This window comes from Zonotrichia albicollis, chromosome Z (genome assembly GCF_047830755.1).
Source record: "Zonotrichia albicollis isolate bZonAlb1 chromosome Z, bZonAlb1.hap1, whole genome shotgun sequence".
Taxonomy (NCBI): domain Eukaryota; kingdom Metazoa; phylum Chordata; class Aves; order Passeriformes; family Passerellidae; genus Zonotrichia; species Zonotrichia albicollis.
Window position 1 is genome coordinate 55,417,082 of NC_133860.1, and position 26,204 is coordinate 55,443,285.

At 37.8% G+C, this 26,204-nt stretch overlaps 1 protein-coding gene across 7 annotated transcripts in view; it reads left to right on the forward strand.

The window, feature by feature from the left end:
- NTRK2 (neurotrophic receptor tyrosine kinase 2) overlaps positions 1–26,204 on the forward strand; it is a 198,548-nt gene that overhangs the window by 60,016 nt on the left and 112,328 nt on the right. For 4 of the 7 annotated variants that reach the window (XM_026795193.2, XM_026795194.2, XM_005489804.4 and 1 more), the window contains exon 12: positions 18,248–18,319. The exons of the other annotated variants lie outside the window; for them this stretch is intronic. In XM_026795193.2, coding sequence (XP_026650994.1) covers positions 18,248–18,319 — 72 coding nt within the window. The remainder of the gene's footprint in view (positions 1–18,247; positions 18,320–26,204) is intronic. 7 annotated transcript variants of the gene reach the window in all.

The window sequence follows — 26,204 nt, forward strand, 5'->3', positions numbered from 1 at the left end:
GTTGTTCTAGACTTCAGACTTCCATAGCAAAATTCATCAGAATAATCGGTGGAATACAATTCTCTATTTCACTGCTTTTGTTTATTTTAAACACCGTCTTATACAGGACCCAGTGACAACAGCTTTGTATGAAAAGCTGCTTTTTGTTCCTTGGATCTGGAGGTGAGGTTTTTAGACCCTTGCAAGATGCTGTAGCATAAATGGTGAAAGCTTCATTTAATTTCCTAAATGCATTTGTTAAGACTTGTGGGTTGCTCTTACGAAACACCTTGGCTTGCTTTTTTGCTTACTTGCTGTGGGATGTGAAAATGCTTATGGTGGGAATTCACTGGAGGCTGCCAAAACAGCTCTTACCGTTTTGTGTTTATTTCTGACTCCATCTAACCAGCTTATGAAACTGAAAACTAAGAAGGGAACTGGAGTAGAGAGGACAAAGGAGCATTTGTGAATTCCCTGAGAGGATTTGTGGAAGAGTAATTCTAATCCTGTTTTATTCTACTTTGCATGTTGAATAATGATGGAAGTAACCAAATGGTTCACAGCATAACCACCCCAATACACAGTTTGCAGATGTTAGTTGTGCCATTAACCATGAAGAGAAGTATGAAGAAAACTGGTGGAAGATAAATTAGTGGATAAACCTCAAAATAGCATTATTCAGTGAAAAGGATTATTTTTTATTATTTTAACTGTTCCTATTCCAGTGACAAGACAATCCCTAGTACTCCCTGCTTCCTGGGAATCTGGAGGGGGATAGTCATGGAAAGGAGTATTATCACGGAGGCTTTACTGATAGAGATAAATGGAGTTTGTGTAGGTTTTACCAAAGTCAGAAAGGAAAGAGAAGCCACTCTCACCCAAAGACAGTGTCTTCTGTCTTTTAAGTTAACAGATAGAAACCGACAGAAGCAGAGGGAAACTTGTGTACTTGTTCCATGTAGGGTGAGAGGGATTTTTTTGTGTGTTCATGTGAGGTTTCTGTCAATGCCTTGAGCTGAATGCAAAGGGAAAAAAGAGTCTGAAATTCACATTGTATTCTGACAATGCCAGCTATCTTCTTGTGTCTGTGGGCTTGCATGACATGCCTTGAAAGGTGCTTCACCTTTCTCAAGCGCTCTCTGAACTACCTCCTGTGTCTATATATATGTCCTGACTATGAATTCTTCCTCCCGTTCAAAGCCTTGCAAGTCTGTGCTGATCAGGGTACAGAAGTTTACCTCTCTGTGATTAGGTAATGAGATTGTGTGGTTGATCTGGGGGAGAAAACTGTGTCTCTTTTAGGACAAACACACCAAAATACTACCTTTCCTTAAAGTTCTTGCTAGCTGCTTGTCGACTTTTTTGAGTGTAAGTTTAAAATTTGGACTATCAATGAGAGTGCTGCTCTCTTTCATCAAGCTGATTAAAAATTAGGGACCCATCCATGGATTTTTCCTTCTCAAATCCAAACAGGGTATTTTCTCCTGCTTCTTGGTAGCTCTTTTTCTCAAATGATTTGTGTAATATATGCATTAGGCCATGAATATCCTTGAAAACCTTTTAAATAAAAGCATTGGTTATTCAATAGAAGCACACTGATAGCTCTGGCATACTTCTTCTTCTCAGTGCATCACAGTTCACTATATTTTATTTGCTCCTAACTTCTTGTAACCTTTTGAGCTTTGGTCCAAAAGAAGTACAGGGAAAGGCAGCTTGGAATTCATTTCAGTTGCATCATCTTTCTCAGTGGTCTTACTGTCAGTTTGAGTAAGAAACACTGTACAAAAGCATGGTAAGAGTCTCCTTACAAAGCAGAATCGTCCTTTTGACACAATGACTTAACATAATTACTCACTTTAACTCTCATTTACCCAAACAAACATATTTATATGACTCAATACAATCCAGGTGAAAATAGAATGCCTTACCATTCTGTCTGAGAATTTTGCATGATTCTTTGGCTGTGTTGGAATGTGTGACTTAAGGGCTGTCAGGAAAGATCTTTAGTGTCTTACTTGTCTGTGAGCATATAACAAATGGTCATTGGTTTTTCTGCTTTAATTTTCCATGACTTCACCTTGTTGTTGGAGAGGGGCTGATTGCAAAGGACTTAAAAAACTCCTCTTTTTCATTCACAGTAGTGATTGAAGAATTAGGATTCTGGAGTGTTTAGATATCTCTGAGTAGTTTGAAATATTGATCTGGGAAAAGGGAGAGTTTTTATGTTTATTATTAACTCAGGCATCTCATGTCTTGCTTAAGCAATTGGGTTGCTGCTTATAGAGTAGGTGAATAATGAAATTCAGTTAAAATAGAAATACTTCTTTGACTTTTAATTCTAAAACAATTACAAAAGAAAAGCTTTGCATATTCAGCAAAGATCTGCAGTTTGACAAGTATGACCTAATATTCAAATTGGTATGCACTAAGCTTGTAGTAGTAATGGCTACAATTTTGCCTTTTCAGAAAAATCATTAAAAAGATAAAGTTTGTAGTTGGGACCACATCTTTTGCTTGACTTTCAGCAAGTCACTGAAATACTGAACTTTTTGAGTTTCCACTTTTACCTATAGAAGTGATTTTGTGCTGTGTTGTACCTACCCAAATGCCAATTCTGTGGGTGTCAATCCTTTAATATCTTTAGAACATTCCATTACTTAGTCAATGAGCAGAATGTAAAAGAGGGATAAAATCATGTGAGTCAGCACTGTAAGATCAGATGTAGAGAAAAATGAATGTGCTCAAATCTGCAGTATTTTTAGTGAGTAGACAATGTAAAGGCAATGATGATATTGCTCATCTGAACCACACACAAGCTTTTTTTATTGTTTGACACTGACATTCCAGTCCCTGTAGTTGTGGACCAATCATATGAATTGTCTGTTTTAGGTGCATCACTTGTTAATGGGGGCTGTAATATTGCTTTATCACATAAGCGTTTGGAAGATCAGAGTTGTTAATGCTTCTAAGTACCTTACTTTGAAGGAGCAAATTGCTATAAGTGTGTCAAAGAATAAGAGTTTGTATTAACTGATCCATAAACGTGATTTCATGTAAAGGATTTTACAAAGATCTTAAAATATTTTAAGTTACCATTCTCTTGTGTTTCTGTAAAAAAAAAAAAAAAGACCACTATTTATTGCATTGGTTTGGGTCTGTGTCACCCTATCAGAGCATACTGTTAGACATTTTTAGAGTTCCATTGTTCTTATTCATATAAAATCTGACCTCTAGGTCTCAGGTGTCTGTTTTGGTCTGCTATTACGTTTTCTGAGTCCAATCCTAAAGTGCAAGATACCATAGAAGAATGTAGCTCTTTCTGTAATAGGAACAAGCAAGTAGAGGATGCCTCATATTTAAGACAAGATTTATGAAGCTAGCTCAGATCTGAACTGGGGAATTTTTAATAATGCAGTGATGCATTAGACTCTGATTGCAAAATGTAAACTCAGTTGCGATGATTGAGGGAGAAAAGGAGCTAGTTCTAGCTTGCTTAGAACTTTACATGATTCAGACTACCATGGTGGTATTATTGACAATGATAGTATGAAAAAAGGAAAATTGTCTGAGGCCTCATAGCCATTGCAAGTGAAAAATGAGGAAAGAAACTGTAAGCAAGTACCTTTTGTATCTCATTCCCCCTCCCCCTAAAAGACTATACATGCAGATGATGGGATGAAGGAATGTGGTGTATGTGGTGTGCATGAAGAGAAATGGAGAACTGGGGAGATGGTAAGTAGAGGACAGCTTAGAGATGAAATGCAAAGAGATTAAAGAGAAAACATGGATACAGTAGAATTGAGAAGAGCTGAAAATGATGCTTTCTAAGGCTCTACCTTGATATGGACTGAGCCATACATAAACAGCAGAGCTCCTAGTTCAAGGTAGTGGAAGAATAAGACAGTCCTAGAAGTTTAATCTGCAGAGTCCCAACTCCATGTTCAGTCTACATCCACATTTACTTCACAGGTCTTTATTTTACAGTTTCTCCTCTGGTTTTTTTTATGTACAAAGGGTGAATTTTCACCAGCTTGTATATGAACTTTTTGCCCATATGCAGGTCACGCTATTTTGGGAATGTGTTACTTTGTGAGGGCAAAATATGGTTTACCTATGGAGAATTTTAGAAAGAAATTAATTGGGATATAGGAGAAAATGAGGATGAGAGGAATGGAAGGTGGAGAGAAAGTAAATCATGATAATGGTAAGTTTACCTGTGATCAGACTGAAGAATCAGAGTTTCATCAGATGAAATAAAAATCAGTGAATCAGAAAAAAGGAAAATTACTAAAGAACCGTAAAGCTGGTCTATGTTTTTCTCTTTCTTTCTTCTTTCTTCTTTCTTCTTTCTTCTTTCTTCTTTCTTCTTTCTTCTTTCTTCTTTCTTTTTCTCTTTCTTTCTTTCTTTCTTTCTTTCTTGCTTTCTTTCCTGATTTCCTTCTTTCTTGCTTGCTTGCTTGATTGCTTTCCTGCTTTCCTGCTTCCTTTCGTCATTTTTGAGTTGTCTCACTTCTCCAATGGTCTAAGCATCATTTACTATAAAGTTCATATGTGCTGGGTTTTGATCTCTCTTTGAGGAAGTGTCAAGGTCCAATGCTAGAAAACTTTATGCCAAAAACCAAGCAGTTCTTGAACACTCTAGTATGGAACATGAATAGTAGATAAATAGAAGGCATTCTTGGTAGAAATGAGGCCCACTGTATGATCTCCAGGAAAAGGCTGATGTGGAAGGGACTGGCAGCAGAGGCTTCTCCTGAAGGCTGGGCCAGCTTGAACTGACTTTCCACAGAACAGCTGAGGCTCACAGGCACTCTGCAAGTGTCTAGTCTTAGACTCAGCACAAAGCAGACTGAGCTGGTGATGTTTATGGTATTTCTTCTTTCAGAAAAACAGAAAATGCTGTAAAGCCATTACTACAGCAGTGCTGTTGCATCTTAGGAAGCAATGAAGAAGTACAAAAATTTAGGACAATTAAGAAAAATCAAGACAAAAGGTAGCCAAGCTTCTTGAATATCTAGTAAAAGAAACACTTTAGGTTTTACTTCAGTTCTGGGAAAAAGTTCAAGTAGCATTTTATAACATGAAAGGATAGGTCCTTTTTCTATCTCATTTTCACACACACACCCTGATGTATGTTCAGCATCTTCCAGAATGTCTATAACCTGGGATCAGCATTGTACATTAGGTATTAGTTCATTGCAGCCAGTGAAACCCCCAAAGTATTTTCTTTGTGGGTGGCCAAGCATATATTTTCCAAGTGACTCACAGCTCTTCTCCATTGCTGTTTTTCTGGAGATAAAGTACCTCCCAGTGCTTCCTCTCTGGTGCAATATGAGTATGCCTCCCTACCTCACAATGGCCAGTGTTCCAGCCTTTCACATTTTTGTACTTTAAATGCTAGGTTTACATTCATTCCTCAGGTTGGGTGATAATCCAGTGTAAGGATCAGAATAGTGTGTTATATATAATGACTTTTTTCCTCCATATATGGATCATGAGTGACATGGGAATGGTCATCTTAATGGAAGAACTTTTTGTGCTGCCCTCAAAGTCCATTTTGTCCTGACACCTCTTTGGTATTCTGCACAAAAATCAGAATTGTCTTGTTGAAGAAGAGTCTGTAATACTTTCTGTTTTGTACTCTGCCATGTTTTGTCCCATTTAGTGCTGTTTGCTTTGCCAGTAGCAGAAACCAGGAAGACTTGATGGCACTTCTAGCGTGGAAATGGGAAACCAGATTTAGGAAAATTAGATCTATCTTTGAAATTAAAAAATCAAATAGGGCACGATCGAGAATCTTTCTAATTTGCTCTGTTTGATTTTTGAAGCTTCTTAAAAAAGACGTCAGAGAGGGAGCAATGTAACAGGGTCCTTTATATTGAAGTAAAATGGGCAAACTATTTAGGCTACATCAGTTTTATTCATGGTGTCAAGGGCTAATGCACTGTTCCTTCAGCTGTCTCGAATGGCTGAAAACCCTGGAGCACAAGGTGGAGTAATGCAAACATACAAGAAGTATTTATAAAGGTCCTTCACCTTTTCCTGACAGATGACAAAATATGTGAACTAACTGAAAGAGTGTAAGTTTAGTTTAGATATTAGGAAGAAACTTTTTACTTTGAGGGTGGTGAGGTAATGGAACAGAGTTGTTGCCCAGGTAATTGCCCAGAGAAGTTGTGCATGCTTCATCCCTGGAAGTGTTTAAGGCCAGGTTGGATGGGGCTTTGAGCAGTGTGGGACAGTGGAAGGTTGCCCATGGCAAACAGATTGTGAGAACAGGTGATATTTAAGACCCCTTCCAGCCCAAACTGTTCTATGATTTTCTTTGTCATGAATCTTCACTTCTTCTTGGCACTTTGGCCAGCCAGTCATGACTGGTCCTCCTCCCTCTATTAGCCCCTTTGCCTCTTGCCTGCTCTGAGCATTGATGATGTGGTACTGCAGAGCTGGCGTGTCTGAGAACTCAGGCCTTTTCCCTCATAGACATTTTGGATTTTAAAGGCATTATTTTCATAAAAAAGAAAAGGACAGCCTACAGTTGTGGCACAATTTCTGTACTGTCACAACTCTACTGCAGAGCATATGTGAAAGCATCTGCAGCTGGAAGGTGTCCATTTTTAACCCTTGTGAGGAGTGTGATCACAGATTTGCCTCCATATTTGACAGGGCCAGCCCCAACATGGAGACATGTCATGTACGGCCTTTAAAGTAGTTTGAAATTTTAACTTTAGTTGTGGTCAGTGGATGTGATTCAAACTGGGAGAAAAACATTCCTTAAAAAGCAGTAAATTGAGTTACTAGAACCCTTTATTTCAAGCGGGAGCTCTCAGGAGTAGGAGCCGGTGGCCACAGCTGAAATTTTTGGTAACAAAGGTCTTCCAAGACGGGTTTGTGCCTTTCAAAAGGTTACATCTGTGACTTGTAGCAACAGGCAGCAACAGAAATGTAACTTGTAATAACATTCCTTTTTGCACAAGAGTCTGAACCAGATTCTGTTGACATCCCTTGCTTTTATTGGAGAGGGCCCTTGCAGTGTTTTGTCACACAGCTTCTGAAGCTGCACTGTTATCTCTTCTCCTGTGGCACATGGGGATGTGCACTATGAGCTGTCCATGTTTTTTCTGTCTTCAGCTAGCTGTGATGTAGTTGTGCATTTGTTGAATGTCTCTCTAGTAGTTTGAAGGTGAAATTAAAATCTTTGAATTAGAAAGTCAAGTCATGTCTTTGTGCCTACCACAAGCAAAACATTTCTGCCCATGACCATCTTGGAGGCCTGTAAGCTCTCACTGCTGTCAGTCATTTTGGAGAATAGTAGAGAGCCTCCCCTGCTGAATTCCTCTTTCTGTGCTTTTGAATGCTGGCTTGCCAGCTAGGCAGGTGTTGTAGCAGCTTTTCATGATGCCTGGAGCTTGTGCATTGCATCTGCTTCTGCAGTGGCCTCTCCCAGCGTGCTCCAGGCAAACATTAATGCAGACTATTCTGCTGCCATTGCAAGAAATCATGCAACCTGCCAGTGGCTTAGTAAAGCCCAGGTGCCTTAAGAGTACAGGTTGTGAGTCAGGTGGATGGCACAGGGCCTGTTCCTGCCCAGCAGCTGTGAGTTTCAGCGATATAGCTATTAAGCACAAAGGTATCACCTCTAGCACATGCAATCTTTGTGATGTGGTGTGGCAAAGGTGTTCTGGTATGTGCTTGTTCTGCGCTAACACAATCCCTCAGGCAGATGCTTTTGGCTCATGTCAGAGGCAGGGCGATAGATGTTTGCCTTAGTTTGAAAAGACAGGTGTCTGTTAAGGAAGGCAGGAGCCTTCCTTGAAATATAAAAATGTAAACCCCCTGCCTCTGAATTATTATAATTTTGAAATTAAGGGGCTCTCAGGCAAAGATACGGAAGTAGGAATAGCAGTTCTTTACTAGTAGAATTTTAAAAAATACAAATGCAATAGTACAAGAAAAACAGAAAATAACCCACTGACAGAGTCAGAATACAACCTGACACCCTCTTGGTCAGGGTGTTGGTAGCAATCCAATTCAATGGTAGCTGCAGTCCTCCTGCAATGACTGTGGTTCTGTTGAAGCAGTGATCCTGTAGAAGGGTATAGTCTTCCTCTGAAGGTCCAGTGGTGATGTAGATAGGCTTGGTCTTCCTCTGGGAATCCAGTGGAGAAGACAGCTGCTCCTTTGGGAATCCAGTGGAAAAAGCCTGTCTCTGTTGTTCCAAGTCTCCGATTATATCCAAGTAGGAATGCTTGGCTCCTCCCCCTGGGCAGAACATCTCATCAGATGTAATTTTTATCAGTCATGCAGTGAGACTCAATGGCCCATTAACAGAAGATATCTCCCCAGAGAGAGGATTGGTTGTGGAAGAGATAAAGAAAACTACCCAATTAACAGAAGGGAACTGCCCCACCTCTGACAGATGGCAAATACCATACACACATATCTTAACAACCTAGGACAATGTTTCATTTGGTTGGACCAACATGGCTGGTCCTGTGTTCTGTGCTGCACAGAGGAAGGCTCATGAGAGAGGAAAACTTTCCTTTCTCTTTATTAAGCACCATGTTGTTTTGGTAAAGAAAAGTATAAAATATATAAAACTAAACTAAGAAAAGTATAAAAATATAAAACTATTCTATTACTTTTCTAAAAATAAGTACATTTTTAGAAAAGCAATAGAATAGTTTTGAATGACTTATGGTTGACTTACAGTGCAGTTCAGCAGATAATCTATCATGAAGGCAGAGGAATCAGAGGAAATATTCTTGCTTTCATTCCTTGGCAAAGCAGGCCATACCTGATTCTTGGACATGGCATACTCTACAGGTTCTGTGGCAAGTGCAAGAGCAGCATGATAGCAAACCAACTAAGAAGCAGAGGTATGTTTTTGCTTTCAGACTGTTGAGCCACTGTGTCATAAGGACATGGAGAAATTTGAATAATTTGCTTTTCCTTTTGATGTATTCGAACAGTTCCTCAGGTCAGAGTCTGCATGTTCTTGCAGGGACTGGAAATGCCAGTCCAGTTGTACAGATCAGGCCCAAGGGTGTCAAATTCGAATAGTGAGAAGTTAATAATCCTGAGAGAAGAATGAGATTGTCTTTTTCTGCCAGCCTGCTGATGTTGCCTGTGGCAGCTCTGAGCTAACAGCGTGTACCCTCCTGGTGCTAAAGGAAGAGGGATTCCATGTGTTTGCGATCTTTATGCAATTGGCCATTACCCTCATCCATGTTCTCTGAAAACTGTTCATGCTGCAGTAGGCATTCAGTATTAATCACAGTCACCTAGCACTTTTGTGATTAAGTTTTGAGGCCATGGTAATTTTCACAAACTTCAATTTGTTCCCAGCAGTCAGGCCAGTGTTTTTATTTAGTAAAACCTATGCTTCTACCAGCAGGTTCTTTGACTGGATGAAGTGTAAAGCTAGGCACTGTTCTCACTGACCACCACTGGTAAAAAGGATGTTCATGTGCATTGTTATGTACACCAGCTGGCCTTGGAGCAGTGATCCTTGCCATTGAGCTCCCACACTCTGTGCACACCAAATTAGTTCCTGTCATTTATTACGTGCTTTTTAAGAAAAAGGCATGGAGCTTCTGAGGGTTTTCTAGTGCCTCTTTCAGCTCCCCTAGTTTCAAGATTACTTAAATTTAAATTAGGTACTTCAGAGTTATCTAGTTTTTTCCCTGTCTTTTTCCAACTACATTCCATTGTGGGTGACTACTGATAACTTTTCTCCTCCATTCCAATCCTGAAAATGCAATCAGGATTGTGAGCAATATTATGAAAATGCTTTAATTGAGATGTGTTCTTACAGTTCAAAAACTTGGTCACAAATTTGTTTGCTTCAATGTGAAGTGGAAAATTTAAAAACAAACAAACAAACAAACAAACCCTCAGCTACAGTGGCAGCTTCAGAATTCAGTGTCTGTTACCTACTCAAAGAGATATCTTGATGTTTTAAACTGAAGTAGTAACCTTGCTAAGCGGGAGTATTTTTGAAGGGGATGAAGAACTAGGCTGCATAGAATGCATCATTGGTATCTAAATATGTTGATGTGGTTGTATCATCCTTCATGAATTACAAAAAAAGGTCAGTACGCCAGAATGGTTTTTATGGTTTTTTACACTATGGTGCCTTTAACTGCTCTGCCAGTAAATGAGTGTAGATGGGAATCAGGCTCATTTTGGTTGATGGGGGTCAGCATTTCTTTGGGAAGAGAAGAGCTGCAGGCAGAGGTCCTGCAGTTGGCTGTGTCAGCTTCCCTGTGCGTCTGGGAAAGTAACATTGGAAACTAAATCCTCCCAGAGAACAGGAGGAACTTAATCTTGACCTTTAGCTCCTCAATTAACCTTGGCACTGTAACACTGGATTCTGGATGAATGGACATCTTAGAGTGATTCTTAAGTAGCTTTTTAGATAGGGAATGAAATATGAGTGGTTTGTGGTATTACTGCTTCCAAACACAGCAGGAGATAAAAAAAGGGTAGCAGTGAAGAACCCCAGGTAGTAAGGTCTCTTCTGAGCCTGCTCTGGACAAGCAATTCTTCTCTGTCTTAGCTACAAAAATCTTATGGAAGAGGGAGTTTAAGGAACTCAAATATCAGAGGGTGCCCTTAGCTGCACTTCAGATGCAGCTGACTCCATTGGCTGATGTGTGTAAAGCACAAGCGGTGCAGCAAAAGGTATTTTGCTGGTTCCAGCAAGAAAACTGCACAAGCCTAGTAGTAGACACAATACAGGTTGTAGACTGAACTGATGAATCCTTTTTACACAGCCTGAAGGGTCCATGTACATTCATATTTGTGGTCACATATGCTAGTGCATTCTTATTTTGGTATATAGCCAGTCAGCTACAGGTAGATGAATATTTTCCTAAATGTAACTTAAAATAATTTTTTGCTTAATTTAGCAGAATTTCATGGTTTTCATTTTTCCAGTAAAGTCATAGTTTAGTCTTAAAAACCAAATGCATCAATTTTTAAAATACTACACAGCTTCACTGCTTATGATGCATATTTTTTGGAATATGATTGCTATTTTGGCACATTTATCTTGTTCAATTTCACTAAAAGGAATTGCTAATAATGCAGAAAAGGTCTAAAAGATGATCAGTCTAGGATGTAAAACTAGGGAAAACGAACTTCACTTGATTTTGTATGATTATTGCAAGCAGAGCAAACAGATTCAGTTTTCCTTTTGTGCACTATAATGTTTTCTAGTTCTTTGTGTAGAGCTTCATCTGTCTTACACAACAGTACCTGTGGTTGGAGATTCCACATACTAGTACCATCTTGACTACTACTTCATGAAGAAAATTACATTTTCTCCTTTCTGAGAAAGAATGTAAGGAATTCGATAATTGTAAGCAAGTGTAGTGTGTGGGCAGTTTTGATTGAACAAATAGTTCTGTAAATCATGCAAAACTCTAGGCACAGAAGCTGAATGATATGTTAAAGTAGCAGGAAATAACTGTCATGGGTCAAGAGTAAGAGTCATGGGTCAGCTGTCATGGGCTGAGTAAGGTTTTGGGTACACCCAAAGATGACTGTAGTCAGAAGAATAATAGTCCAAGAATAGCAAACCAACTAGCAACAGGAGGTAAACCTCCTGCAAATCAGTCATTGAGCACAATGAAAAACACAGTTAAAAGCTTCAGAAATAGACGAGATTACTTTTTTCCAGAATAAAAACCAAAAAAGCCCAAGCTTGATCTTATACATGACCTGAGAAGTGATGAAGAGAGTGAGGAAGAAGTGAAAATAGAGGCAAGGAAGTACAGAAGAGGAGGACTTCAGGTCCAAGGAAGAAGACTAGAAATTCCCTACTAGCAGGTAGGGAATTTCTGAAGTTGTGATGAGGAAAGAAGAAAAGGGTGTGGTGTAACTCAGAGAAAACAAGCCAAAGAAGGTAAAAATCACACTGTTTTCCAATTTTTTTACTGGAAGGATTGATTATATTCTGAATACAAAAAAAAGAGTGTGAATAGGCTAAGATAGGAGCCCAGAGCTGTGTAGGAGTTGCTGGGTTTGAAGATGCAGTGGTTGTGATGAGGAAGGTGGGATTCACTTCAGTTCTGTTGGAAGCATGACAAAAGCAGGCATAGTGTGATTTCTTATCTATCTGGGGAAAGTCCCAACCAGGCTTTGTAATGGTCTATGATGTCATGAAGAGAAGAAAGAAAAAAAATCAGGGAGGAAGTTAGTGAAGAAAGGAATGAAACCAAAAGAAAACCCTGAGGGAAGAGGATTGAGAGCTGTGGAGAGTATCATCTCTGATGACCTGAGAGAGAGTCCTGATACTGTATTACAGAACAACAATGTAAGAGCTTTTTCTAAGTGCAGATGGTATTGGAAATGCATATTTTAAAAGTATTTTGCAAACACTTACAGACTTTGTTCAGGCACCATGACTGGGCCCAGGACCTGCTCTGAGCTCAGTTACAGCAGAGTGAAAGCTTGGGAAGCTAGCTTTTTTCTTGTCTCTAAAGGCTGCCAAACTGAAATGAAGCTCTTGCAGTCACTGGAACTGTATAGTCGTGAGGCTGGTTTGTTAGTGTGGAATTTGATACCAGAAGCTATCTGTGTTTCAAAATAATATCATGGGACCAGAGGAAGACATCTGTGTTTATGTTGTAAGTGAGCTCTTACTGCTTAGTTATTAACAGTGTCCTGCAGTCACCTGTTTTACATGATGCCCCTCATTGAATCTGCATAGTCTTGAATTCCAATACACCTTTTTTAAAAAAACCAAACAAAAAAATGAAGGAAAAATTAAAATATTGAACCTTCAACTTGGGATGCACCAAGATGTCACTGAAGATGCAGGGCCAAGAAATGTGCTTCTTTTGCCACAGCTACTATGGGATCAAAAAGGTAGGAAGCTGAGATAGTAAAGCTCTGTGCAGTAGCATTCAGCCACAAGATTGGACGTGATCATATCCAAGAATACAGTAACAAATGTAATCAGCAGCCAGACTTTTCTCTATTTCAATGAATACAGTGAATTTCAGTGTGTACAATATGTACAATCAAAATAATGAATGCAAAAAAAATTAGGCTTCTCCCACCCACCATGTGCATCTTTGTTCATGCAGAAGCAGCTGATTAGAGCTGTGGATCAGCTGTGTAAAATTAGAAGGATGGCTTGTTCTGGCATGGTGTTGGGTGCTGTAGGGTTCAACCAGCAGTGAGGCTAATCTCTTTGCCCTAGTCTGTCTTATTGCTTTTTCAGCACCACAAACACCACTGATGGAAATAGGAGCCACCTGTCAGTGCAGAATCAGCACTGTGATAGACTCCACAGATAGCAGATTTGTAACATGCATAGAAGGGGAAAATTTTGTCCTTGGTCTGTAAATGACTTTATACATAGGACTGTATGGAGATCATTATTTGCAAACCATTGCAGGTCCTCTCTGACCTGTAGTTAGGTGGCTGTAGGAGTTATAGCCAAGATTGCAAACTTTTTTTACGGAGATATGTTCCACTGACTTTTCTTCCTCCTTGACTTTTGTATAAAAACAGCCATGGGGTTGAACACAGACCTGTGACCAAAGTGGGAAGGCTTTTAATTTGAAATGTAATGGGAACAAGATATTTAATAATGGTCTTTTAATTTGGAATATTCTTTTTCTGGTTTTATCAGAAAGAATTAATTCATAGGACCCTTGGATATGGCATGTAGGTGTTGCCAGTTCATGGCATTGTAACACCTCATCATTCATTGCTTGAGTCTTATGGAACAGACAGAGCCAGTACACAAATGTAAGCTGAACAGAAACATTGTGAATGGTTCTTCTCTTTCTGTGTAGCACCATGTAATTCCTGTTGCGAAGCTCTTGCTGAACTTACTGTGTGATCATACAGGAGTTTTTTGCTGGCACTGGAGGTGCATTTATTTCTGGCTTTGCTGTGGAGTAGGTTTGTACCTTGTCCTTCAAATGTTGTAGTCATCTCTTTCCCTATTACTTAATGAGTGTCTGTATCATTGTATAGATCACTGTTTCTTTCCTCTGGTCTTTTAATCTTTTTCGGACTTTTTTTGCTAGCATACAAATATTTCCATGGTGTGAGCAGAAGTGTTGTATTTTAGAGTTCAGGGCTAGAGGGATAATCTCCTTCTGAATGCAATTATTTCAGTATAGAAATTTTAATCCTCTATGTACTTGGTGTTAGATAATGTTTGGCATATTATCTCATGACATTATTTCTGTAATTATTAAGTAAAGAAACTGCAGTGTTACTGTGGTGAGATTTTATATCCTATTAGTGTAGAGGGCAACTGAATCTATTTCCAGTAGTAGCAATTCTTACCTTTGTCAATGTTACCATATTATCCTTGGTAAAGATGGCATTTCTAATCTCTAGACAGTGAAAGTATTGGTATTAAATAGGCAATTAGAGGGAAACTAATCACATGGTTGTATTGAAAGTAACCAGTTTCACACATGAACTCACTGTCTTAGACAACACTGTGCACTCCTTTTTGCTGACACAGCCTGTACACTTCTGCTAATGCACTGCTGTGTGACAGTGAGGACAGGAGTCATCACATTTATTCCTTCTTGTACTGGATGGTAAACAAAAAAATCATTTAGTATTCCCACCTTGCTGGATTTTGTTGGACTGTGCCTCTTTAAGAGGAAATTCCTATAAGTCAGTGATCTTTTGACTGTTTGTTGTTTTTCTTCAAGTTCACTTGGTTTGATCACGTTTAAAAAAAAAAATCTTGGCTTCATAGTTTCCCATTTTTAACATGGTTGATTTGTTTAATAAAGGTATCAGAAAAGGAGTTTTATAAACTAAATTATGACTTCTGTTCAGAAGTACATTAATAGGGATTATTTTCTTTAGGACTGCTAGATGAGCCAAGAGCAAAGGAGGGTGCTTTTTGTTACAGTAAATAGCAGCATGGCTGGACCTACTGAAGAAAAGCTGTTGGAGACAATCTGTAGGAAAGCAGGCCATAGAAGAAAAACTAAGGAATATGTTGAGGAGGGAAAACTCAGTAAGAAGGAGGATGATTAAAATTTAAGATAAATAAGGAGAAAATAATCACACACTTTCCTATGTTTTATCTAATGGTAGGCTTTTTGCTCCCTGTTTACTTCTCTCTTATCACCTTAGTGCTAATTAATACAAAACAACAGTTATTTGAATTTTTCCTGCTGCACAAATTATAACTTTTCATATCATTTTATTTTGTTTTATTCTATAAAGACGTTTTCTTTAAAAATCAACAACCTAAACATCTCCTTTCTTAGGGCCAAATTCCTCATAGAAAATATGCTCAAAGTTCTTTCAGTCCTAAGAATTGTCAAAAGACTGGGAAGTCACATTCTGCCCCAATGGTACAAACAGAAACATAGTAGTAGCACAGGCAATTAATAGCATCTTTTACTCATTTACCGTAATTAACATAACATGAGTAAACACACATACACACAAAACATGTATATATGTGTGTGTATTTAAAAGGGTTGTTAAGGGTTACACAGTCTGACATACACAAAATTTGAGTGGCAGTTTTCAAGTTGTCTTCATGTTGTCTTGAATGAATTTATAGTTTCTTTTCATGTATAGCTTGCATATGAGCTAATTTTGTGGAAGCCAAAAGAAAAATGCACATGGATATGTAAAAAACTGGAGTTAGGACCATGCTGTGGGAGCTCATTAATGATTCAGAATGGTTGGTTTCAGTTTTCCCTCCTTCCTTTCACAAGGCAAAATCCAATCAATAGTTTTCTTTCAAGGTCAGAACTGCTACGTGGTGTCTGTCCTTCTCACAAGCCTTGCCCAATCATAGGAGTGTTTTGGAAGATTTAATTACTATTTTATTTGAGATTGTCATCAATAACTATTAGCATAGCTGGACTCAGACAGAAAGTCACATTATTACTGGGGAGGGCTCTGCTCTGATCCAGCTACAAGGGTGCTGCTTTTGTGAACAGCATCATGCCAGGCATGAAAGGGGCTTTTTCCCTGCCATCCTGTCTCCAGTAATACTGTGGTTGCATTATGGACAGGAAAGACGTTAAGCAACGTTATGTATCAATTATTTGATTTTGCAGGATTTGTAAAATAGAGTTGAATTTGACAAAATTTTCTGTCTTTGCAAAGTCTGTTTCCATTGCACGGGCAATGATACATCTTAATGTGTTTTGGTATTTCGTTTTCTAAAGCTGCAAGTGAAATATATCTTTTAAAAAATATTAATATGGTTTTTGTCTGCCTTTTTTTCTACATTTTTGATAAATTTCTTTTCCCTTATTTAGAACTAAGTTCAGTGTAGGCTAAGTAAATGTGTTACATGCTCATTAACTAACCTCACTTCCTGAAGTTATATTGTAAATCCTAAGGGAAGTACCAGATCCAGTATTTTAGTTGCAGTAAGGGAAACAATGCTCCTTCAATGGCAATGGAAATATTTGTCCCTGTAAAATATCTTTCCTGTCTTGAGAAATATCGTAAACAGTCAGAAATACAGAAAAATATTTTAATATCTTTTGTTTAGAATTCTGTTGGAGTATTCTCTCAGCCAAGCATTTTCTTTCTGAATAAGCTGCCAAAATAGAGTTTTGATGCTTTGCCTAGAAGCAAGCAAGACTGTGAATCTTTTCTTAAATGCTTCAGTTTTCACAAAGACATCATACAGCTTTAGAGTGTCTGCTTTTTGAAAATTAAATTTTGTGACTTTAAAGTGATGTTTAAGATCTGTTAACTTGAGTCGAATGAGCTGAATGTATTTGCAGGAGCTAAAAATTTTTGACTAGTATAATTTTTGTGTCGGCTAAAAAATAATAAATAACATTCAGGCCATCACCTCTTCCTTTTCCTGCCTTTTAGGAAAATCTGGACAAGATAAAGACCAAAAGTCATTACAGAGTTCAGAGCTATCACAATAATTCCGGAAGCAAGCTTCTGGAGCTCAGCTTTATTATAGAATATTATGAATTTAACCACTCCTGTTGAACATGATGGATCCAGATTTGCTGTTGATCATAATCCTGAATCAGTCAAAGAATGTCCACAGTTCACTTTGCTCTTTCCACTGACACAATATTTAATATGGCCTAAGTGAATTCTTTATATATTCTACTGATTTTATGGTGTTCATAAAATGCTAGTAATAGAAAATCTGTTTCTGTTGCTGTTTTTTTTTAATGTTAATGCAATTTCCAAGGAAAAAGCTCTTCAGTGACTCATATGAAATATGTTGGAGGGAGTTTGTATGTACATATATATATAAATGTGCAGTTACACAAATTTTCAAGTGGTATAATTTAAATAGATTATTTAAATTGAGCCTTGCCATTTGGCTGGGATTTGCTTTTTAATGTTTTTTTTATTTTTAGATGTTTGTCCCTACATTGAATTTATAACCTATGTCCAGATCTGCTGGCTGCAGATCTGCTGCCTTTGCATGCGAAGCTAATCTTTTTTCACGTTGCAAAGAATATTCAGCACTGAATTTGCAAAAAATTCTTCTGTCCACATTTGTGTGATCTCAGCCACTTGCTGAGTATCTTGGAGTAGAGCAGAGGGAGATTTGGATACCTGCTGTTTGGCTGCATGGGTACCTCCTGCCTTCAGCTAGGGAGCAGCAGGTTCTCTGGCACAACAGCAGGGCACTTGCAGAAGCTTTGGGCAACACAAGTTGGTTGTAGGTTACTCTCAGTTCTGAGTGTGAGAAGTAGCGCCAGGTGCTGAACAAGCTGTTTCAATGTTAGGTAGTAGGGGGTTTGCCTCTATGTGATACCCATCAAAAGCAAAAGTCCTGGACAAAACCATAAGCACCAACTAAAAAAAATTGCTTCATGCAGTATGACCAAGCCTTGACTCTGACTTTTGTGCAGATTATTAGTACCACAAGTTTGTCTTTGCAGGCCAAGAATATACACAAGAAGAATTTAGCCAGTGACTGAAGAATATCTCCTTGCTGCTTCTCATAAAGATGATCTTGCAATTTTTAATAAATATTTTTAAGTGATGTGCACTTCTATAGCTCTAAAACACATGCACAGTTTATGTCTGGTAGAATCTGGTCCAAAAAATACCAATAATCTCATGTTATAGATGGTTATGGGTGATAAATGTGAAATGAGACCAATCTAAAAATATCACAATGGATGTTTTCTCTTCTGCAGTGTAGAAGGAAAAATAAAGCAATTGATGTAGAAATAGAAACTCAAAAACTAGTAACATTGGCAATTGCAAACCAAACTCTTGGCATTAATTGCATTAATGGTAATGCATTCCATTCCAGTTCATGGTGAAGTAAAAGGAGTTGGTCTGGTAGATCAAATATGGCTTTCATTGCAAGACTGCGACAATGAAGGTGAGATAATAAAGCTATTCAGACTAACCTGTAAAGAATGTTATTAAATAGACCTGATTAATTACTTATTCTTAGAACAGATGTCACTATAAAATACTACATATGTTTCAGTCATATTTTTTCAGAATGCATGTATCCTGTATGTATAGGTTTGTATACATGGATACATACATTTTTGTTCGAAAAAATATACATGCAGTCAAAATTGTGAATAATTAATGATGCATATAATGTTCCCTTATGAATCTGGGAAATTAATGTCAGGGCTTTGAACAGAACTTGAAAGCGATTTCTTTTCTATTGAAATAATTGAAAAATTGGAATGGTGTAAATAAGCATGTAAAAACATAAGTTTCTGTCCTGGTTTGCTCATTACATATACATTGTGAAGCAACTCTTACGAATCCGTTGGTGCAAGCAAACCTAGCTGTGTATCCAGGGAAATCTTGTGTTCTGACTTAGGATTGTGTGTGGTTTGGGTGGGGTTTTTTAAAGGTTTTTGCCATTTTTTCAATCAACATCTTATTTTCCAGTCCAGGCAAGAGTAAAATCACAAAAGCTCTCAAGTACCTTTAATGCATTTTTCTGACAGAATGTCAAAAAATTGCTTTGTGTTCCATCAATAGTAATTCATGGCAACACGCCTAAATAATTACCATTGGCCAAATGCCACACTTCTGGGCCCTACACTAACAAATACTGGTACAATCATTTTGAAAATTATATATTCAGTTGCAATAATAGCATGCATCTCACATAACTGACTCACCTCTTCCAATTAAGTTCATGTAATCAGAAATAACTTAGTCCTGCATTATCCCGTAAGTGGTCTCTCTGGACTGTAATCACAGTGTATGGTTTGCATATACTGTATAATTTGACTTGATTCTGGGGCAGTGCACAGCACTCTTTCAGGTTACCTGTAATGGCATTAAAGCCACTGGGATAAGGCTATGTTCTCTGGCCCACAGGGAAAGGCATAGAGTGTACCCACAGGTTTAAAACAAGCTTCTCCCTCATTCCTCAAGTAGGATGGCCCTATAAGTACTTGAAAAAAATTTTTGGCACCTTCTTTCCTTTGAAATGTACTGCAACATTTTATAGGAGAATGCCGTTTGTCTTAGGTCAAAATAGTTACTTACTTTAATATAGATTAAATAATTGTGAACAAAAGAAAAGAAGATCCACCCCTGCATATTTTTATTTACTGGCAAATCTGTGCCCTGAACCTCTTTGTCTTTGTCATCTTTATCTTAGCACATGGGCCTGGAAGCAAGTAGTCTTGCACATACCATTTACACCAGAGAGATTTTGGCATGTTAACTACTGTTAGGATTTTCTTGTATGTCTGTTCCACGTCATCATGTGTGTCTGAATTCACATGATTAGTCAGGTATGAAGGGGTCACTCAAGCTATAGTTTGCAGTAGCCTTGTGCCATGTAAGTCTCGAGTTTATTTTTTGGGGGGAGGCCGGGGACATGGGAATGAGATGGGAACCCTGTCTTATGAAAGGAAGAAAGGCAGGTGTTAGCACTGTTGCTGGTTCTTTGTGCAGTGGTTGTAGCAGAAGTGCAGAAAACCACCTTGGCCGATACCAGCAGCATCGTGGCCAAAGCATTGCTGGTTCCATGTGCTCCTGACCTGCAGTTGCTGCAGGCTGGAACCTGTTTATTTTTGGACCCAAAAAGTAGGCCTTCTGTTCGCCTGACCAAAGAAGAGTCAGGTGTATTGGTATGCCTATTTATTGATTGAAAGGTCAGTTTGACTGTGAAGACTCTGCCTTCCTTGGAGCCTTTAGGGAAAGCATCAATCCGAAGGAAAAGCATCAATCTCTCTTCTTTCAGATGAATTATTGTTTATTTCAAATGCATTTCAAGCATTTTGTTAACCTTAATACATGTACAAGAATATTCTTTGTGCAGAAAGAGGGAAGTTCAGGAGGCTCACCTCAGCAATGTTACAGTGATAATTGAGCAATAGAAATACTCTTTTCCTGGTTCTGTCTCTACAAAGTTATATGACAGTAATATGCTGGAGATTGGTTTTACTTGACCTGGTTAACAGGACAGGAATTAGGGTTTCGCTTGCACAGAAAGGGAAAGGATGTTTCTATTTCTGTTCAAACACCTTGGAAATTTCTATTCCTAGTGTGTCAGTGGTAGCCAGCACTCTTTGGCTGACAAAGAGTATTCAGACAGAAATTCAAAGTTATATAACATATATGGCATCCTGTGTGCCAGATGTGGGTGTAAACCCATGCACTCCACTTGCAGGAATACAGTTTCAAATAAGAGAACAGTCTTATTCACTGATTTGCTAATAGCCTGCTCTGGCAGCTATGGCAATTACACATGGTATCTATTATAGATTCACGTCTCATTTCTTTGATGTTAACTAAATTTATAATTACATAGTATCACTTAGTAAAATTGTTTGCTTTTACTATAAAGTGTGTGGGTCTACAGGTGGTAGTAATATAGGCAGAATTAGCACATTAAATGCACGTGATTTGTTGCATCAAAAGGGTGCTGTAAGAGGTAGAACTCATAAATAAAATGAGTGGAAACTTCCCTTTTCCCAAGACCACTTTCTTTCTCCTTTTCTTCGTATATCCTGTGAAGAATGCTTCTTTGAATGGAGAACCATTTTGTGTCCATGTAAAACTGAGAACAGAGTAAAGCAAACCAAGGCTAGACTGGAGTAAGTGCACATGGTTTTCACAATGGCTCCAAGTAGATGGGATTTGGAAGATTCAAATTGCTTCAATTAGTACAGTTTTGTGCAGTATTTTTCCTTACAAATGTTCCCCATCTTCTGTATTGGGGAAGGATTCCAATATACTGTAATATCCAGGGAGAAAGAAAAGATAATGGAGCCTTGAAATAGGTGCAGGACCTGAATGCACATTCTTCAAACTGCCTACAAGTGTATACAAAACTTCAAGATGACTTTTCAGGAATGCAAAACCAGGCCTCGAGATTCACATCAGGAGGAAACATACTGTGCCTCATCCTTCACCACCCTCAAAGGCCATGTGTTACTGCAAAGGACTATTTTAGCTAAGCTTCAGTGGACAGCAACTTGAAGGTGGTCTCTTTCCCTTTCTGTGGCATTGGATTTGTGGTAAGAGATAACTAGTGAAATTCTTTTGCTCTTTTGTCTTTTTCCCTTGTGAAAGCCAGGGGTGACTGGTCACCAGCTGAGTGTAACTCCATTCACCAACACTCTGTGGGCCCAGCTATCCAGAGGGTTTTTAACCCTGAGAACAGTGCACTCATCCAAGCCATGAGCAGCCAGTTTCTCCAGAGAGTGCTGTGGGAAATGCTTTTAAAGGCTTGACTAAAGTACAGGCAGACAACATCCACAGCCCTTCCCTCGTCCATCAAGTGCATTGCCTTGACATAGATGTAGACCAGGTTTGTCAATCAGAACCAACATCTCATAAACACATGATGTGTGGGCCTGATCACCTATGGTACCTACATCGTAAGTTTTCAATCAAGAGAGAATTTGTGGGGTGAAATATTTGAGCCATTATTATAACAAAATGGGGCAGTAATCTCTGGTTCTGGACTTAGAAGCCTGCAGAAGATGGAGGAAGAAGAGATGCACAGAAATCACATAGTTTATCTTCATGTAGCATAATATTAATGGGACTAGCTAGAATTTGGCTCTTGGTTTTTTGCTGTCAGTCCATTATCTTGATCATTGATCACAATAAGATAATGATGAGATTTTTTAAAGAAAAATTTTTAATTGCTGTGTGGAAGTACTTGATTAGTAATGACTGTAAAGGAAGGCAGTTGAAATTAATGAAGTAAAGAAAGCCTATTTTGTTTTACTAGAAGCACTGAGTGATTATGAGATGCACCTTTTAAGAATTGTTCAGATTTCACAGACACAAGGTAAAATGTCATAGCAAGGAAGATGAAGAATTGCTCAATAACAGCTGTGAGGACAGTAATAGATGAAAGGTGCTAATATTGTGGTAAGGGAACAGTAAGCAAAATAATCCCATTATAAATGAACATATGTGATACAGTTCCATAACTCGTATTGCACTGTAACAAGTACTGCTATTTCCCTAATTTGTGTATAAAAACTCTTTTTCCAGCTCTTATTAAAAGGTCATATATTGAAAATGCAGAATATTTGGAATTACTCAAGATAACTGGATGGTAGGGTTGTCTTCGACATTTGGGTAGAGACAGAATGGTTTCAAAATTGACAGTGATTCTCTTTTTCAAAGGGGCAAGACATAATTACGCTGTGTCTTTCAAGTTCTCTGATCTTCCTTGTGGCTGTAAACTGACACTTGTCAAAATTGTAGCCGTGTAGTAGCATTTCTGCATTTTACATGCACACCAATGAGTACATTTAAGCACAAATTCTAGGGATGTCATAAGGTAAAGGACCTTCTTTCCTAAGAGCTTTGACTTTTAAAGTACTTGCAGGAAGCTTTGAGAAAGCATCCCTTGATTTATTGATTGATCTCTCAGGCATACAGTGTTTCATGCAAATGAACTGTAAAATAACCCGCAGATATCCATTTTTTAAAATGTGTATGCAAATAGTAATTTCTACACTCTTTCCTGTGAGTTGGGTTTCTACTAATTCACATATTCTGTAGTTCTGTGGGGAGTTCTTGTTTATGCCGGGTTCTGTTTCAGTGTCTGAGCAGTTGCTTATTCACACTCTCTACTTTTTCCTTCAACTGTCCCTGAATTAGAAGCTCTGTAAAATATATGTACTGGCTGTCTCTGAGTAATGGTGGTTTGAGCTTCAGTTCTTAATGTCCTTGACTGCCTAATCAATAGAAAGCAAAACAACTGCAGCACGAGCAGCAGTACTGGAAAAGGAAACTTCTGTTGGATATTGCCCTGGAAGTCATGAGGGTAATGACTCTCATTGAGAAAGATAAAATATTTTCTCCTTCAAGAGTGCAGAGCACAAATGTTTTCTTTTCTGCTGCCTGCTTGGAAAATTAGCATCATATCCAATGCATCATACTGGGAAATAAAATCAAAAGTCAAGATCAAACTAAAGAAAAACAGATTAAGATATTAAATGATCCCTATTAACAGTGTAGAGGACTGTTAACACAAAATATTTTTGGTTTCTAAAATGTTGAGTAAAAAGGTCCAGTTTTATCTTCTCTTATTTCTAACTTCTTTTACACTGAGAACAGCTTTATGAGATTCTATACCCAAGTATGTGTAATTCTGTTTGACCTCCATTCTTATTTCATAAACTTCTAGATTAACGAAACAAACAATTAAATATTTTGAATACTGGCTGCAATACTGACACAGATGACTACACTTTTATTATGCTTATTTGGAAATCTAATACAGGTGGAAGCATCCATAAAATTACAAGCCATGTATCCTTATCTGTGGAGCATAAATTTAGACATTAGATGTAGAGACAGTTATAGTAGAAAAGAAATCTTTATAAGATACTGTATATTTTGAAGAAAGTTTCTAGCTTTGGGTTACTGTAAATAATCCTGAGTTTAATATGATTGTGTGCTACCTTCCTGTTATAAGTAATTGGAGCATATAGAGGGTCAAATTTCTTTATCTTGATGTATAACTTCATGGGTCAGACTATTAAGTCTCTTCTGGTCCTAGTTTTCCCATTTACTAAGTAAATTTGGTTACAGGAAAACTGGATCAGAAAATAGAGACTAATGTTGAATTCAGCTACAGAATTTTCTGTGAATTCCTGGCCCCCAATAAGTCGATTTTTTTGTCTTCTATACATGGTTTTGTCATTAGGTTAAAAAAGTAATATTTATGCCTGTCATTTGAACTCTTAATTGTATGAATTAAAAATATGGTTTTAGTATTTCATCAGGTAAAAACTGTTTTTAGATTAAAGAAAAAAATTGTAGTGAATGTCTATATTTTTGTGCTCTGAAACAAAAGGCAGTATTGAGACTGGTGTGTGTAAAATCTGCAAAATCCTATGAAATGGTAGGTATTTCTTCAGAGAATTTTATCTTCTGCTGTTGTGTAGGCATTGCTCTAAGACATTATTCTTCCTTGTGCAGCAAAAATTTGGCAAAAGCTATCCAGGAGTCTCTTCTCACTTTCCTACAAAAGTTAGGTGACATTTTGTTCTGATTTTGCCACAGAATTAGCCAGCACTGTTCTTTGAAGCAATGGCTCTGGTCCAAGAAGCAAATAGAACTAGGAATAAATGGTTTCATTTTCTTTCCTTCTTGAAACAAGAAATTGACAAATTTTGTAAGACTCCTTTTTCGGTAATACAGCTGCATCTTACCTTAGCCTTCCTCCCTTCCAGTCATCAGCTTGAACTTTCTCCATAGGAATCACAGTTCATGTAAAAAGAGTGAAGAGATACATGCCATGTATGCTCATTTAGTCCACATTAGAAAAAGTAAAATGTGCACTGATTTTTGATTCAAATGCTTTGTTTAGATCGATGCCACAAACAATATTCTGAATAAACCTTATGCAATATTTAACACTTGATGAAGAGAGAATATGGGATGAGACTTAATGTCATAGAAAGTTTCAGTTGTTCAGCACTTCTTTTCCTTGTACTTTCCCTTGAATGATTTGGTTTACATACATGGTGTCCAAATTTATGTAACTCATATGTAATGACATAATTGGCAAGTGGGATGTGAATATATATAAAAAGTTTTATATTCAGTTAAGTCATAATTATGGGAAACATTTATTTAGACAGTGTAGGTCAGGTTGTTAATGACAAGAAAGACTGACTTCAGAGCTCCAGTTTGTTACATCTCATTGAAATATAGTATTTCAAGGCCTGTTGGAGCAAGAAGGATTTTAGGCAACTAAAATTTAGCATCTTGCTTTGTGAAGAAAGTTCAGAAGATGACCATCATGTAACGTTTTCTTTCCTGAATGACTTAGGTGGTGGCTTGTAGGGAACATAACCAGTGAGAAGAAGTGTGATTGATATTTTTGGGGTAGGTAGAAATTGAGTCCATGAATCTGCGACTATCTCAAGAACAGACATTTTCCCAAATACGTGAATTAGATGTTATGATGCATATGATGTTACAACACCATTGACTGCTCAGTTTTTTTGTTGTGTGCTGGTTGAAGTAGAGATGGAAAAAAAATGGCATCTTTATATTTAAAAATGGTCATGTTTAAAGGCTCCTCTTTCAAAATCACTACAGTAGGTATAAAGGTAGGGGGTTTGCTGTTATACTTTTCCTTTCATGCTTTCCTCTCTAATGAATCAAAAAGCTGGGAACAGTTAGTTGGTGGCATTTCATCCAGCTCCCAGTCACAGTAAACTCTCAGAACAGTACAGATCATCCAGTATCTGAGATACAGGTCTGCAAAGCTCATGAGATGGTCAACTGTGGTACTTCTAGAAAGTAGGATTAAAAAAAAGTCCTCACTGGTAGCTCAACCAGATCCTTATTAATAATATAATCCAAACTACTCTTTCTATTAAGCAGTTAGGCATAAATTTGATGTTCCCAAAATAGTGTACTCCAGATTCTTTATGATGTTTGTTTAAAGACTAGTAATTAATTCAGTGCTGATTTCAAAGCTTTTTGAATGAAGAACTGCTATTGGAAGTAAAGTTATCACATTTTAAACTACTTATTATTTTCTTTACTGTCTTGGACAAATTTGCATTTCAGAGAGACAGATACATAATGTTCCTTTAAAGGATGAATGAAATTCTGTCATTCCTTGTACAGGGAAGATGAATAGTTTTTTTCTTGTCTTCCACTTTCATTTTGACGTTCTTTTATTTTTATTCTTTAGTGTACTTTCCTCTGCAAGTCTGAGTGGCAGCTTATATAACAGCAGTGTACTTTTAAAACTAATATTAAACTCAGAATCTAGCACCTCAGCAGCAATT